At 39.6% G+C, this 17,551-nt stretch overlaps 1 protein-coding gene across 1 annotated transcript in view; it reads right to left on the bottom strand.

Annotated features, from left to right (window-relative positions):
* Window positions 1-17,551, bottom strand: part of sorcs2 (sortilin-related VPS10 domain containing receptor 2) — a 690,706-nt gene that overhangs the window by 473,804 nt on the left and 199,351 nt on the right. The window contains exon 2 of the mRNA XM_037675240.1: window positions 14,012-14,079. Within this exon, the coding sequence (XP_037531168.1) occupies window positions 14,012-14,079 (68 nt within the window). The remainder of the gene's footprint in view (window positions 1-14,011; window positions 14,080-17,551) is intronic.

Below are 17,551 nucleotides of genomic sequence, written 5' to 3'. Positions count from 1 at the left end.
AAAAAAAACTGGCATGTTATGGCACACGCCATATACCGCAGGGACTCTTAGATTCACTCTTCATGGCATTAATGCCTCATTTTTCTTATTTCCCAGTATATTTGAGTTCAGTCTGATGGGAGGTTCAGTTTCCTGTGCTTCCTATCAGCACTGGAATATATATATATATTTTCTTCATTTATGTAACTGTGGTATGTACAATGATTACATTTAATGGTAAAACAAATAAAACAATTATTTATTTTACAAAGAAAAGGGTACACACAAAATGATACTGATTTAAAGCAGTTACTTGTGTCAAAAGGCTGTGTGCCAGTCCTGCTGATGAAGCCTTCCGGATCGAAGGCGAAACGTTTCAGCACAAAACAAGAAACTGTCCAGATGACCTGACTGAAAAATGTTGAGCTGTATGCCAGTGTTCTTCACAGGTCAACTACATTTGCATTTATTTGTCTCAAATGACAATTCTAGTTTCAAATAAGTTATTTTACATTTAGCGCCAAACATGTAGTGACAATAAGTCTTTGTAAATGTTAAACAAAAATTACAAAATCACAGTTAGCTTTAATTTAATAATCTTTACATTTTACCTTTAAAATCTGAACTCAATAAGACATCATTTACATCTCATAGAGTTCAGTAGCTAAAGTTTTAATTTATTACCACCTGTACACACAATATGATAGCTGAGGTTCCTAAAAACAGCTATCATACAATAAATATTTATAATTATTACATTTTGAGGACAGGTTTTTCATGCGAGTCAATAAATTAAGTGAAAAGCACGACCTACACATGAGGAAAAAAATGGCATAAAAGTGTTAAATTATATATTTCAGCATTTGGCAAACATTAATTGTTGTACGTCAAATAATTTGTAACATTGCTGCTAGACTAAATTAATGTAAAACCTGTTCTGTGAAACACAAACCTGCCCTCATGGCCCGCTTGCTATTCAAAATAGCTAATAACTGCTTCAAAGGATTAACTTTTTTTTTAATAACTATTTCATAAATACCAATTAATACTTTATAAAGTGTTGAGAATGTCTAAATCTACCTATGAAGTGTTGTAAATCCTTTATTACCCATTTATATAGTCAAATATTTACATGCATAAGCAATTACGACCAATAAATGTTAATGTTCGTGAACACAATTTCCCCTCACATGACGCAGGAATTGTACTCATCAAAGTGACATCATAACTTAATGTTGTACAACTCCTAACCAGGGACTGTGACAGTCTTTGGTTTCAGAGACAGACAAACGTTGTCGTGTTTTCTGAGGAATCTGAGCTATCATATTTAACAAGCACATAATGCTGCAGTGACAACATCATGAGCAGAAGGAAAGGTGAGTTTTTACTCATACTAAATCATTCCAACAGAAGAGAATTGCCATCTTACAACATTCAGGCAGCCCTCTTGCTATGGTAAATGTTTGAAAAGCAAGAAAAAGTCACAAAGAAACCAGGTCAGCACAAGACCAGGTCAAAACAACAATCCACCACTAGAGACAAATGTGACCAGAACTCAACAGGTTTACCCTTAAAACCTGTTTCACTCTTTCTACACTAAAGGGTGAAAGTTTTGGTTTGGCTGAACATGTATTTTCAGGTCCTTTAAATGAAATGGTTCCACTCAACACTGTGCTGTGACCTTTGAGTGTCATTTTTGTCTCTGGTTTTGCAGCCACTTGTGTTTAGAAAGCAGCCATCTTCAGTGCTCTCACAGGTCCCATCACTCCTTCTTGCTTCCTCTCTAGGTTCCTCTCTCTTCGTGCTGTGAAATATGCATGATGAGGAGACGAGATGCAGTGGTGGATGTGTGGGGAGCAGGGATGAAAGGGAAGCCACGCTCACACCTCGATTAAGTATTTACATCAGCCCAGACGAGCTGGACTAAAAGAGAAACACTGAGTGAACAAAGAGAAACAAGGAAAGCAAATGGACTGCATGAATCTAAAGTGTGTACTGTAGAAGTGAGGACAAGACGACCTGAAGAGGAAAAGGGGGTGGAAATAAAAACACTCATTAGATTAAACCCAAAAGCATTTGGTTTTAATTTGTGGCTCTTTCTGCTGGTTTAATTTGGGGAAGTGTGATCTGGACCCTGAGGAGGACTAATCATCAACACATTTGTAATGGTGGGATGACTGTTGGTGTGTTTTCACTCCAGCAACTGAAACAAACTGGTAAAGAAGACATCAAAGTGGGAAGTATCACCAGTAAACTAGCCAAGATGTAACAAGTTCAGCACACTGAGTCATCTGCAACTGAAACTCATTTGTTTGAGTCTCATATCCTCACTAACGAAGTGGTGGAGAAAGTACTCAAACGCTGTACTTAAGTAAAAGTACAAATAAACAGACAAAAATGTACTCTAGTAAAAGTAGAAGTACCACATTAACATGTTTACTTAAGTAAAAGTAAATAAGTACTTGCTTTTAAAATACTTAAAGTATTAAAAGTAAAAGTACTTCCTGAATGTATTACATAATGCAATGGTCTACATATCTTTAAGTCTGCGTACCTTATGTATATTTTCTGTAATACATTAATAGTGTTGTGTCATTTTAATGAACAATGCTGCAGATTGTGTTTACTCTGTGACACAGTTCACACTTGGACTTGTGATTCTGTGTCAGAATTTCAGGGATGACCTGCAGAGTTAAATGCCATTAATCAAAATAAGAAAGAGGAATGATTATACCTTTGAAAGTTTCTATTTAACAAAAAGCAAAACCAATGTGTCATTTTAACTGCAGTAAACACAATGAAGTAAAAGTTGTCTGCCTGAACAAAAGGAGCATTAGACATAAAGAACAGGCTCTGATCATTTCAACTCCAGTTTGTCATCAACTCTAGTTAAAATACTGTATTCAACCTTGTAATGGGTCAATAGTGAACAGTATTTTAACTTCCTGACACCATTTTTAAAACTTGGACCTGAGTGTCGAGCCATTTGGAGACATCTCTTGTCTCCTGTCCTAACATCCCATGAACTGACACATTTTAATATTGCAGCAAGAATTTCTTGTTCAAGTTCGCAAGAAGTTGGTTTTCAAAGATTTTAGAGTCCAATCGGGCTCTTTTGGGAGAGAGAATCTGTCCTGCTGTAATGAACATCCATCCATCCATTATCTTTACCCGTTTATTCCATTTTGGGTCACGGGGGTCGCTGGTGCCCATGTCCAGCAATCACTGTGCAAGGGGCGGGGTACACCCTGGACGGGTCGCAAGTCCATCACAGGGACACATAGAGACAAACGAGACAAACAACCATTCACTCTCTCACTCACACCTAGAGACAATTTAGAGTTACCAATCAGCCTAACATGCATGTTTTTGGTCTGTGGGAGGAAACCGGAGTACCCGGAGAAAACCCACGCATGCACGGAGAGAACATGCAAACTCCACCCCCCCGACCAACCCCCACCCCCCGGGAGATGCCAATGACTACACTCCATTAGATACTGGCATTTTTTTTTTTTTTTTACTTTGTTTCAGACAACATAAAGTAATGGAATTGGATAACTGACTGAATCAGGTTGAATTATACTTTGATGTAAATTGGAGTGTTAGTCATTGTGTTTTCATTTTAATCTCACAGTTCTAAATTGATTTATAATTGGACTGTAAGAGCAGTGGGATTGAAATTAGACTTGTTCAGTTTTCTGTTTAGTTTTTTTTCCCCTGAGATAACTATGCTTGTGAATTGGAATAACATAAATAAAACTAAATAAAAATATAAATATTAATATGTATATATATATATATATATATATATATTATTATTTTTTTTATATTTTTAATGACCACTGGTCAATGATTTGGTCAAGCACCATGTCCATTTGAATTCTGGTGTATGTGACATTGTCTTTATTTCTTTTAAAGACAGTAAAACTGTGCTTGAATAAAAATTAAATTTGTTACAAAGACATTTAAAGGTGTAACTTATATCAAACAAAACTAAAAAAGGGATAAAATGTATATACATAACTCCATCAATGTACAAACAGACATACAGTATCCCTGGGGGTATCATAAGTAAATATGACACGTATGCATTAAGGATTTAAAAGAAATGAAGAGCCCATCTGCTCTTTTCAATGTGAGGATAAAAAAGTTTATTCAGTGTTTTGTGGCTCCATGTGGAGAAGCAGAGTCTAAAAATGAGCTTTGACATCCTAAAATAATCACTTTGTTTAGTAATGCTACAAACAAATCATGTTATTTATTTATTTATTAGTTATTTTTTTTTCCTTATCAACAAAGTTCTTTTCTTTCAAAAATTTTAAGTCAGGTCATCTGGACAGTTTCTTTTTTTTGTTCTGAAACGTTTCACCTTCCATCCAGAAGGCTTCATTAGTCAAGGAAACACACAACACAAGACTGATTCTTCCCCCAACGACTTACTCCAAAGTGGAACAAACCAGTTATGTTGGTGCTAAGATGGTCTCTTTAGCACGCTCCCTCCTCCGGTGCTGGCCCTCTTCCTTGTTGACAGTCATGCCAAACTGGTTCAAAACCAACAAAATCCATGCTCTATAATCCAGGTATACAATCCAATAATTTTCAGTCAGGTCATCTGGACAGTTTCTGACAATGGATCATTAGCACCCTGATGGCTGTTTACTGTTCACAGAGGGCTGAGTGATACTAGCAATCACAGCATTGTAAGAGGGGGACAGTTGAACCCGGAGGCCTCCACCCCTGTTTAATGATGGACGATTTATTTTCACAAAGATGGCCTCCTTTACTCCTCTCTCAAATCATCGTTCCTCTCTATCCAGGATGTGAACATCTTCATCCCTGGAAGAGTGGCCGCTGGCCTGGAGATGAGTGTAGACCGCAGAGTCCTTGCCTGATGGTGTTGATCTTCTGTGCTGGGCCATCCTTTTGGCCAGTGGCTGTTTAGTTTCCCCGATGTAAGAATGATCACCCTCCTGACACTGAACAGCATACACAACATTACTCTGTTTGTGCCGGGTGACTGGATCTTTGGGATGAACCAGTCTTTGCCGTAATGTATTTTGGGGTTTAAAAGCCACTGGGACGTTATGTTTAGAAAATAAACGTCTCAGTTTCTCTGATACTCCCTCAACATACGGAATGACCACTGGTCTGGGTCTGGGTTCCTCCTTTTCACCTGATGGCTGACTGGAGTCCTGTTTGGGTTTCTTCTCTGCTTTCAGGAAGGCCCAGTTAGGATATCCACATTGCTCTAGAGCCTGTTTTGTGTAGGATTTCTCCTTCTGCCTGGCCCCTGAGCTAGTGGGGATGCTGTCTGCTCTGTGGTACAGAGTCCTGATGACTCCTAACTTGTGCTCCAAAGGGTGATGGGAGTCAAACTGCAAATACTGGTCTGTGTGGGTGGGTTTGCGGTACACCTCAGTTGCAAAAGTCCTCTATCAGAGACTGAGACCTCACAGTCCAAGAAAACCAACCTGCCATTTTTTACATCTTCTTGTGTGAACTTGATGTATTTATCCACAAAGTTGATGTGGTCAGTCTTTACTAATTGTGTGTTTTCTGGTGACTAAGATAAAAAATAAATGAAAAAACAAATCTAACATAAACAATCATTTATGCTTGCATGACATATTTAGAAAATGATACAACTGCAGTACACTCCAACAGATTTTTAATTATTGGTATAATGTTTTAGTGTAAAGTTACCAAATATATTTCCCCATGTCAGACACTCTTATACACTGTAGATTAGATAATTTTGGTCTATTTTGTGCACATAAACAGTAGCTGGCGAAATAAGCCATAAAGAGAAAGATCAAATAGTCTCTGAGAGAGTGTCTTAAATGGAGATGTATTCAGATTTTTGGAAGAAGATTACTGGGGATGAAAAAAAACAGCAGGGGAGATAATGGCATAAGTTATCCATTGACATAAATGTAGATAGTCTTATAAAGATCAAATATGCCTTTGCTGATGCAATAATTGCAAAAACTAATTAAATTATTTAGTGTTTGCAGTATGGTTAGCAAGGCTATTTTTGGACCAATATAAGTAGTTGGTAGCTCATGCAGACAGTAGCAGAGCACCTGAGGAACAGAAACCCACACATCACCTTCGATACAGCATCCATTATTGAGCACACAGTGACACAACGAGGCTGCTATTACAAAGGAAAAAAGAAAGAAAGAAAGAATGAAAGAAAAATGAACTGTTCCTACTGAACTGTTCTCTGGACTCTATTGGATAATCTCACAATCAATAGCTGAGTGAAGTTAACAGGACGTACACCCATATTTCTGCAGTCCCCGCTGAAGTACACATTCTTTTAAATGGGGCATTGATTAGTTTCTTCATGAGTCTACCATTATATAAGAACATCCACAACACTTTCCAAAACATGCCATTCTTTTGTTTCCTCGACATCTGTAAGGAAAAACCTGTTGAAAAGTTTTGTGTAACTGATACAAACGGAAGAGGTTACTGTTGGCTGTCTGCTTGTGGAAGAGCCTGGCATTCAGACCAACACGAAAAGCTTGAATAAATCTTAACATTGTGAAAAAGAATAAATAAATAAAAGCTGGCATGGCTGCAGCAACTTAAAGAAAGTGAGGAATAATCACAAGGAGAACTGAACATGGTGTAAAGAAAAATAATTATTCACTGCCAAAGAATGGGTGTCGAGGGAAGGACAAAGATATGGGAGACAGCTGAACTTAGTGAAAGAGGGAATTTGTGTAAGCAGGCAAGGAGCTAAGGAAGACAGAGTATATGTGTGTGTAGTGAACCTAACCTGATGTCAAACTAAGCCTAAGGTCAAACACTTGACCTTAAGAACCTTGTGGAACAGAAACTGTTATTTCATTGATCTGCATCCAGAAATACAGTTTGACCCATCCTGAGACTTTCTTTCTTGAATTAATCAAGTAGAAATGACAATTCTCTATGATCATTACTATTTTACAAATGTTTTGATAATCAAATTGTGTTAGTTCAAACAATGTTTACAGGTTGAAGAGAACTACTCATTTTTATTTTACATAAACAGTAAGTAATGATTTTTATTCCTCATTCAAAGAAGAAATCAGGGTAATATGCATTTCTTGATTTTTCTGTCTTCAATGAGCAAATTTGTAAGTGTGTTAGAGTTCGAGTTTCGGTCAACTAAAAAAGTTTACTGAGAAGAAATGTCATGTTTAACTTTTACAGAAGATACAGGAGAGTTTGACTCCACGAAGTCTGGTTTTCTCCAATAATCTTTCTGTCTGTTTTAAACAAACTTAATCTCTATCCTTGAATTTTCATAACACCTTACATCACAAACCACACCTCTGTTCTGGTCCATCGACCAATCAAAAAGCTCTCAAATGACCCGGAAGTCGACCCATTTAAATGTGGCAACTTCCCAGTTCTCGCTAGAATGAGTTCAACATGGGAGTTTTCAGAGCTTGAAAGTTTTTCCTGGAGAAGAGTTCCAGACTTTAACTCTCTGAAGAGAGTTAAAGAGTTCAGAGTTCTTGGATGCTAACGCAGGCGTCCAGGATGCTTCTATTGGAATCCAGAATCCCGAGACGGTTTTGGGAATTATAACTTCTGTTTGGATAACCTCGCACGACTCTCGAAGTATTTTAGCTGTTCTCAACGGAGACGCTGAAAGAGTCAAAGGAAGGATTATATACCGACGCTGATCTATCATCAACCAGGTAAAAGTTCTACTTCGACCAAGCGTACCGTGACCAAGCTGAGAACTGAAGGAGCGTGCACGTTTCTGGTCAAACAGATTAATTCCCTCACACATCTCTCTGTAAGATAAATCTCCATTTTCCATCTTAAACTCTCCTTTCTCCTAAAATCATTACAGATATTTTAGAAATATCTGAAGCAAAGTTCTCAATCACCGCCGTGTGATTGATGTCTGCTGTTCTGCTGAGAAGTGAGGACAATCGCCGTATTGTGCCCACTTTCTGTGAAACTAGCCATGTTATTGTTTTCATATTTTGCCAAATTAATGTAAATGTGTGATGTTAAACTTTGATTCTGCAAATAAATGACCGCATTCATTTTGATGGGTCAAAGATAAATAACGTCTCTCGTTACATTTCTGTTAAATTCAATGCACGACATTTATACAGTCAGAAAAATGAAGAACTCGCGAAATGTATGAATATATCCTGCATATGTCATACTACATGTGTGAATGAGAGGGAGGCCGGCGGAACAGTGAGGCTACAAGGAGCAGAGGTCACAAAGGTGCAGGACTTCAAGTACTTGGGGTCCACTGTCCAGGAAAATGGGGAGTGTTGTAAAAAGGTGAAAAAGAGATTCCAGGCAGGATGGAGTGATGAGGAAACGTTTTAGAAGTGATTTGTAACAAAAGAGCGTGTTAGTAAATTAGCAAAGGTCAAAGGAAAAGTTGACAAGACAGTGGTGAGACCAGCTATGTTGTATGGTCTGGAAACAGAGACATCGACAAAAAGACAGGACAAAGAACTAGAAGTGTCAGAAATGAAGATGTTGAGGTTCTCCTTAGGAGTGACAAGGATGCATAAGATTAGGAATGAGATCATCAGAGGTACAGCACAGGTTGAACAACTGGGAGATAAAGGCCAGACTGAGATGGTTTGGACAAGTCCAGAGGAGGGACAGTGGGTATACTGGTAGAAGGATGTTAGAAATGCAGCTGCCAGGAAAAAAAACAAACAAAGAGGAGATATATGGATGCAGTTAGAGAGGACATAGAGGTAGTTGGAGTGAGAACAGAGGATGCAGATGGAGGAGGACTCGCTGTGGCGACCCCTGAAGAGGGTCAAGCCAAAAGAAGAAGAACAACAAGAACAACAACAAGAAGAACAAGACGCAGAAACTGCGGAAAAGTTCTGTGAAAAACTGATGGCAGAGACAAAGAAACAACACAAAATAACCATAAAATGTCCAAAAACGTAGTTATTAAAATGAAATTAAACTTTATTTTAAGTCAAAATAATTTAAATTTATTAACCCAATCAACCTGCAGACCTTTCTTCTCTGCGTTAGCGTTGCTCAATGTGAAAGCTGACATCTTGACCTGACACCACCTGACAGGACGACCCTGCAAACCCATTCATCTTCTCCCATCGTCCTTTTTGATCCTACAGCTCTGGGACTTCAAAGCCTTAAGGTGGGTGGACTTTGGCTGTCCATTCACAGTGTCAAACTGACTAAGGAACTAAAATACACCCTCTATTAAAAAATGTAATGAAAAAAACTAGATAAACAGGGACATAACCACATTAGTCCTTATAAAAACACTGATTTCATATTAACTTCTGTGTTATTGACAAAGAGGCCAGCAGACATCTGGCCAGCTCCTGTTTCTGACTATTTATACTAAACTCAACCACTGATGGATTTTTACTTACAAGGCAAGTTGTCCATTATTGACTCTCCAGCATAATTTATACACTGCAACAATTAAAACATCAACAATGAAGGAACAAAATATGTACATTATTCATATGTTTCCTCCGGGGACACCGGCTCTCAGAGCTAATGAGAGGCGCAAGCTTTGAAGTCACGAAGGCTTCAGTGAGGTGAACGCCGTGAATTAAGCACAACTATCAGAAAGGGTTTGCTCTGTATGAACGGCTTCTAGACAACTAATTATAATGCGTTTCGTGAGTCCTCACATATCTGAGATTTATTCAGAAATTTAAATATAATTAAGGCTCCTCAACCCTATTTCCACAAGGTCAGTGTCAGTTATAAAGCAGTTTCTCTGAACAGGTGGAGAGAGAGCAGAAAAGAAGTGAAGCCTCGGCCCCAATAAGTCATGAGAAAACAATAGTTTGGTTCATTGATCCCTGACAAGAGGTGGGTACACCTGAGGTTTGAAAGGGTGCAAAAAGTGTCAGTGGTGTCTATAACCCAGTGCTTAGCTAACTGGACTTTGTCATGGGTGAATGGGGTTCAAGCTTCAGTGAAAACTCTGAAATGTTCTTCTTATTCTACTCAAACAACACTTTATCTGTTTGCAGATGAAAACAGTAATATTTCTATGTTTAAAGGGATCTATGATCAGTAGGAACGCTAAATCGTGTTTCGTTATTTCAGTAGCTCATAATTTATATTGAGACACTAAAATAAATAAAACAACTGAATAATATTTTTTGTTTGATGGATTTATTTATTTGTCGTGTGTCTTTTAATTGTTAACATGTCGTATTTATTTAGAGCATAAAAGTATTGTAAAACTGCTTTGCGGCAATTATTCAATTATCACAAAAGTAATTAAACCAAAGTAAATTATCTTGAACGTGCTTCTAAACAATATTTAGACCAGGGCGGGGATATGCAACTAAACTGCTCAGGGGGCCACAGTTACTGAAAGCCAGCAGCTCAGGGGCTGGACATCCATCAATTAGAGTCAGAGTCAGAGTCAGAGTTTCTTTATTGTCATTCGCACCTCATGTGGTACATGTGGTGGAGCGAAATTATGTACACAGGGTCCCAGTTACATCCAACAATAAAATGTAAAAGAAAAACAGTAATAACATCTAAGATATGAACTAAGAAAAACATCAACTAAATATACACTAAGCACTCATAACATAAAACATTGAACATCAGCACAAACATGAACATGAGTCTGTGTGAGCGGATGTGCACGCATTAACACATCAACATTGAAACAGATCAGCAGCAACATGAAACAGATCAGCAGCAACATGATATGGTTTTTCACAGTGATTATTCTAGTTAGAGATTCATGAGTCTAACAGCCTCAGGGTAGAAGCTGTTCCTCAGTCTAGTGGTTCTACATTTAATGCTCCTTAACCTCCTTCCTGAGGGGAGTGGGGCAAAAAGTGTGTGTGCTGGGTGAGTGGGGTCCTTCATGATGCAAGTGGCCCTCTTCCTGCATCTGGAGGTGTAGATGTCTGTGATGGTGGGGAGGCTGATTCCAACAGATTTCTGTGCAGCCTTCACCACTCTCTGCAAAGCTTTTCTTTCTGCAGCTGTGCAGCCTCCATGCCACACATTGATGCTCGAGCACAGGATGCTCTCCACTGCACACCTGTAGAAGGAGATGAGGACTGAGCTTCCCAGACCAGCTCGCCTCAGCTGTCTGAGGAAGTAGAGTCTCTGATGAGCTTTCTTGATCAGGCTGGTGGTGTTGTTGCTCCAGCTGAGGTTGTCATTCATGTGTACACCCAAGTACTTGTAGCTGGAGACCACTTCCACCGCAGATCCTCTTATGTTCAGGGGGGTGTAGGTGTTTTTGTTCCTTCTGAAGTCCACAATCATCTCCTTTGTCTTCTTCACATTGATGTGAAGGTTATTCTCTCTGCACCAGCTCTCCAGGTGTTCCACCTCTTGCCTGTAGCTGGACTCATCATTGTTTGTGATGCATCCCACCACCGCTGTATCATCTGCAAACTTTACAATGTGACAGCCTGGATGGGTAGCTGCACAATCATATGTGAGCAGAGTAAACAGGAGGGGGCTCAACACACATCCCTGAGGAGAGCCAGTGCTGAGGGTTATGGTGGAGGAGGAGAGGTTGTGGATCCTCACTAACTGTGGTCTGTTTGTTAAAAAGTCTAGTACCCAGTTGCAGATGGAGGGGCTTAGTCCTAGTGTGGATAGTTTGTCCATCAGGGTTTGGGGGATCATGGTGTTGAAGGTGGATGTGAAGTCCACAAAGAGCATACGGACGTAAGAGTTTTTCTGCTCCAGGTGGTTGAGTGCAGTGTGGACCACAGAGGAGATTGCATCCTCTGTTGATCGGTTCTCACGGTATGCATACTGATGAGGGTCCTCGTTGATGTTGATGGTTGTTTTGATGTGAGTCATGACCAGTTTTTCAAAGCATTTAGCGACTATCGGGGTGAGGGCCACTGGCCGATAGTCATTCAGACCAGTCACTGTAGAGCTTTTTGGGACTGGGATGATGGTGGCAGTCTTCAGGCAGGTGGGAACTGTCTCCAGGGTAAGTGAGGTGTTAAAGATGTCTGCCAGCACCTCGCAGAGCTGATCAGCACATTCCTTCAACACTTTTCCAGGGATGTTGTCTGGGCCAGTTGCTTTGTGCGGATTAATCCTCCTGAAGGTACTCCTTACTTCTGCTGAGGTCACACTGAGATGCTCTTCATCCGGTGGCGAGGTGAGTCTGGTGCTGGGTGGTCTGTTCGGGTCTTCAAAGCGTGCATAGAACTTGTTGCCTGATGCCCTCAACAAGTTCTATGCACGCTTTGAAGACCCGAACAGACCACCCAGCACCAGAATTAACGCCATTATGTAAATAAACCAAGTATTACAATGATTTGTTCCCTTTTTAATTTGTTTATTTTGCTGCATTGAATCATAAATGCAATAAACAGAAGCCAAAAATGTAACTAAAAAAAATTACATTTCAAAATGTATTTCCTTGCTATTAGTGACATTCTAATGTGAAACACTAGAACAGGTCTCTCTTGTAAAATAGTCCTCGTGACTCAGTGAGACTAACCTGTATAAATAAAGGTGGAATGAATTAAAACAAAAAGTACACACTACGCCTCCTATTTAATACAGATATATTTCTGCCATCTCTGATTTGCCAAATCTTTACGCTTTTCAACATAAAATAAAAAGTTGACCGTTTTTGACGTTCCCTGAATGACCAACATGTTGCTACGAGTCCATTAAGAACCAGTTCTCATTTACAATAAAATGGCTGCACAGACCAGTCTTTCCTCGAATGGTTCGTAAATCACAGGTGAAGAGTTCACGCCCAGCTCAGGTGTGAGTGTTAAGTGGAACCAAAAGAGGCGGAGCAGAACTCAGCTGGGTTGACAGCGAGCGAGATGCGTGCCGAACATCTTTGTGTCATTCACTATAATGATTTAAGTCACGTAATCAACCCTATTTGTGGTTAACTATTTTTAAAACTAAGTACACAGCTGTTTGTACATCCTCATCAATATTCCCCCCAGTAATAAATCTGTTTGTTGTTTAACGTGGCTCGCGGGCAATCACACACTGATATGATCAGTTTATCAAAACACCACACAGCAGGAAAAAGTGTGTGCAGCCTTTATGCCAATTTAATTCTTATAATTAAACATTAATAACACAAAACAAAGATACTTGTAGGCCCCAGATTACAGCAAAGATGTGTGTCTCTGTTCAACTTTATTTTATTTTCCCCAAACTCACAAATTTCTCTTGGTGGGACAGTTTAGACTGAAGAAACTACACCCATACTGTATGTCATGTACATTGACATTTTCTCACAATTATTCACCTGCAACGTGACTACATAAAAAAATATTTAATGCCAACATCATTTTGTTGATGCATTTCCATGGCAACATCTGAACACAGCAAATACCTCTCTGTGGCTGTGATTAATTATTTTATTTAGACTTTATTGTTATGTATGGATGCATGTCAGATGTTTAGCAACCTGTTACAGTTTATAAAGTTTTACATTTTTGAAAGAAAAAAAAAGGAGCTTTTGTTGTAAGCCACATGACCATGTGACCAGGAAGTGAATCAAACCCCTATGAGAGACCAAAAAATTAGTGCAGGGAAAGAGTTAAGAGTTGGGTTAGATGAGCAGTCAGTGCTCCTGTTAGATTATTTTCTGCAAGTGGTCTACCTGGTGAACACGATAATGAATGTTTAATTTTATTTATAATACATTTGACTGTATCTTAAGGGGCTGCCCCAAAAAATGCACCTAAAAAAGTCCCTGTTTAATGACCCCAACAATAACAAGATGGAATTTCTGCTAATGCTACCATCCTGACTGTGCCATGCTGATATGCTAACTGCCTAAACAGATCCCCACTTCAAACTCGCAGCATCTTTCTTTCCAATCCCCTGCTTTACTTTCAGCTGCCTTCTGATGCTTTGTCCATCAAAGAGTTCAGCTTCACCCTCGACTGCTTCAATAAGCACAGCACAGCGATAACAAAGACCCACGCTGACCTCACTGTTAAACAGAAGCTGCCTGCATGAGGCGAGACTTGACAAAGACATGTAGCAAGGGTAAAAATGGTCCAAGCGTTTGGCCTACCTCCACAGGGAGCTCTCCAACACCTTGGTGGAGTCAGCGTGGTAGTACTTGGTCAAGATCAGGATGACCTGAAGGAATAACAGAGGAAAATAATTAGAGTCATTGAAAAGCTACAGTGATAAGGCTGGTGAGTAAGAAATTTTCTCGTTTGTAAAGCTGCACAGATTTGATTTTAAATTAATGAATGAATCAATTAATCAACATTTTTTTCTGCAGTTTTCATACAATAGAGTGTAACAAAGTTCTTTACAGCTGATAAAAACAAAACAACAAGCAAACAAAGATAATATGATGCCAAGTTAGGTGGATGATAAAAGGTGTTGAGGTCAGAACCCACAGGTCTGTGTATGGTGATATGGACATGAATCTCATTACCAATGACAACTACTTCACTTGGGTAGGGTTGTTGAACAGATGGTTGGAGAACAGAGACATGAGAGGTGTGGTATGTCAAGCAGTTGTAACATGTAAGTGACACTCATCAGTACTGACTCCAACAGGTAATGCCATTGTTTTAAGCAAAGTTCTTATGATCTGTTAGATCATATGAGGATATGACATTATCCTCATAGCAAATATCATATGAAGATCATATGACATCTGTTAGATCTGTTATGAGGCAAATGAAGATGGAGGTGGGTGTGGGTGCTTCACCTATCCCACCCACATTTTGATGTTGTCTGTACCGGGAGTTGAACCAACGATCTTCGGATCACAGGCCCACCTTCTTTAACCTCTGCACCACCACTCCCCTAAATAATATCTCAACTACAGCTCCAAATCTCAAATGAGTTGAAAAGGAGGTGCCGTGGATGCACTCCCATCTCCTTGCCGGCTGTGCTCGAGTGCCTGACCACTGAGATCCTGGAAATGGCAGGAAACACAGCTCGTGACAGCAGAAGGACAGGATCGTCCCCTGGAGCCTGCAGCTGGCTGTCTGCAGCGACGAAGAACTCGGCAGGCTGCTGGGAGGAGTGGATATCGCTCAGGGAGGAGTTCTGCCTGGCATTTGGGTGGTCCTGCAACCCGGGGGAACCGAGAGGCCAGCTGAGTCTGGGTGGACAGATTGGATGGCATCTGTGTCCAGGTACTTCAGATCCGCTGTAGGACGGACCTTTACGAGATCCGTCCTGCCTACACCCATCAGTATCTATAACATATCTTAATGAAACGAGGAAAACGAGCTACAACAACATTTAATTTCCCTTTGGGATTAATAAAGTATTCTTGAATTTAATTTGAATTTGAGTTAGCACTTGAGATAAGTGTTGTGGATGGTTCTCAGCTACTAGCACTCCAAATTTAGACTAATACCTGTAAAATTTACTAAGATATAACCATTTTTATGTTCTCTAAGGTTTCTAGGTTTTGCCAGTCACTTTGAAGCAAGTTGGCTTCAAAAGATAATTACTTATTGATGAATATCCACTGTGTTGAGAATGACTTAGCTATTTTCATACTCAATGTCTGTAAAACTGAAAATAATTATTGCCATTTTTGTGTTTAGTAATACCATTTATCTGTGGAAGTCATCTTGAATTAGATTGACTCTAAAACATAATCACTTGTACACGTGAAGCTGATGATTGGTTCCTTCAAGTTTCATTCAATTCTGTCAAGTGGTTCACGAGACATGGACACAGACACAGGAAAATACTGCACATGATCATTCTTATTTAAAACAAATGTATCTTGCACAAAAGATGGTATATGCACATGTTTTTTTATATAATTTGTTATTTTATTTATTTTGGCAAACGTGTTATTTTGCTTTGATTTACAGGACAATTAAAATAGTATAAAAATGTTGAAGATACTGGTACATTTAATGCTTTATTCAGCTAACTAAGACGTCTTGCTTAGAGGCACATGCTCTGTGTGCACAGGAGCAGACGTGCCTGTCTTTCATATATCTTCGAGCAGCTGCTTTTGACAGCAATGTCTGCTGGGATTTGCATTGCTATGGCAGGTCTGCCAATGGGTCAGGCAGCACTGTGAGGACCAGAGGTGTGATTGACTGGTAAAGAATTCCAGGTACTGGAGCACACAGGGAAGCTATGCCCACCTTCAGACAGAGGTGAATTGATTGGCTGTGGGGGGATGGGGGGTGTCAAAACAGGGTATTTTAAAGTTGGCTGCCTTGAGCCAAGCAACAAAATCAGTAGTAAGAAAACTCCTAATACATGTTAATGTGGACCGCAAGCCCAGACTGTATTAGTGTAATGTCTGGAGAGATAGCGCACAATTATGACTCATTTTCAGGCTACACTTGCCTCAGTTGTCCTGTTTGAAAACCTCAAAATCAGGACAACAAACTGGAAAATGAAAGGCGGCAAACAAAGTAAGAGGGAAACCTTTGAGTGAACTGCTTACAAGTTGCTATAAAAGCTGTGACTGGATTATTCACCTGACTTGTTCAAATATGGCTTTGGGCCCAAATATTTTCACGAATACATTTTTATTCCAGTTAGCTCATCTGCACAAAGTCAGGCTGAAGGTTTTCATATTGCCTACAGGTGTTTGAACAAGGTCACATGGTTTCAAGTACTCAGAATGCAGTCAATTAATTGCACAACCTTTGTTAAAGTATTTCTTTATTTTTGATTATTGTTGAATAAAAATATCCTCGCATTATCTTATTTACTTTAAGAAGCCACATACGACGACAGGAGAAGGTTTTTGCACCCTGTTTTACTTGCAAGGGCAGAGTTCACAACAGGCTTACACAGATGTTTCATTTAAGCCCGGTCACAAGGATCTGTGCCGGACAGTATGCAGGAAGTGTTTTTTACGCACACGTATCAGCTGCTACAGGTCATGATGACCTCAGCCTCCCATCTCACAGACTGGGAGGTGTCAGGTGCAGGCAGGCTCATCTCTGAGGGGAAAAACGACTCTCTAAATGTACACACGTGGTTCAACAATAATTTAACATTAGTTAGTGATACACAACCTCGACTTTGACCAAAACTCCCCTGACAATCATCAAAAGAGATGTTTCTTAAGGGAAACTCTAACTAAAGGGCGCCTAATTAGAGGTGGTGGGCACAGAGATTAGAGAAGGTGAACTTGTGATTGAGAGGTTGCAGGTTCAAATCCCTTGACTACTACGATAAAATTTTGGTGGGAAAGGTAAATCAGAATCAGAATAAGCTTTATTATCATTGTACTGAAATACAGGAAAATAATATTTGTACAGTTGTCCGAAAGATGGGCGACGTGCACGTTGCTGCTGCTACTTTAGTGCAGCCCCTTATCCTCTTTCAGAATACTTTATTAGATAGAAAAGGGGGGAAAGCCATGAGGATAGGATAGTGGCATTGCAAAAAAAGATCTCTTCACACCTTGTCCTATCAGGACATGATTTAAGACATCAAAAAACTCTGCCAGCAAGCACATTTATAAACAAATTACATATGCATTTGATGGCAAGATGGTGAGATTTGTCCGTGAAGCACTTCCAGACAGGCCATAGTCCTGATAAGATGTTGGTGTCAGCCGGCACAGTTCTGATAAGCATTCACAGAAGTTCTCGGGCGG

This window comes from Nematolebias whitei, chromosome 1 (genome assembly GCF_014905685.2).
Source record: "Nematolebias whitei isolate Nwh7 chromosome 1, NemWhi1, whole genome shotgun sequence".
Classification (NCBI taxonomy): domain Eukaryota; kingdom Metazoa; phylum Chordata; class Actinopteri; order Cyprinodontiformes; family Rivulidae; genus Nematolebias; species Nematolebias whitei.
The sequence above is the reverse complement of the archived record's forward strand: the minus strand, read 5'-3'. Positions and strand labels throughout refer to the sequence as shown.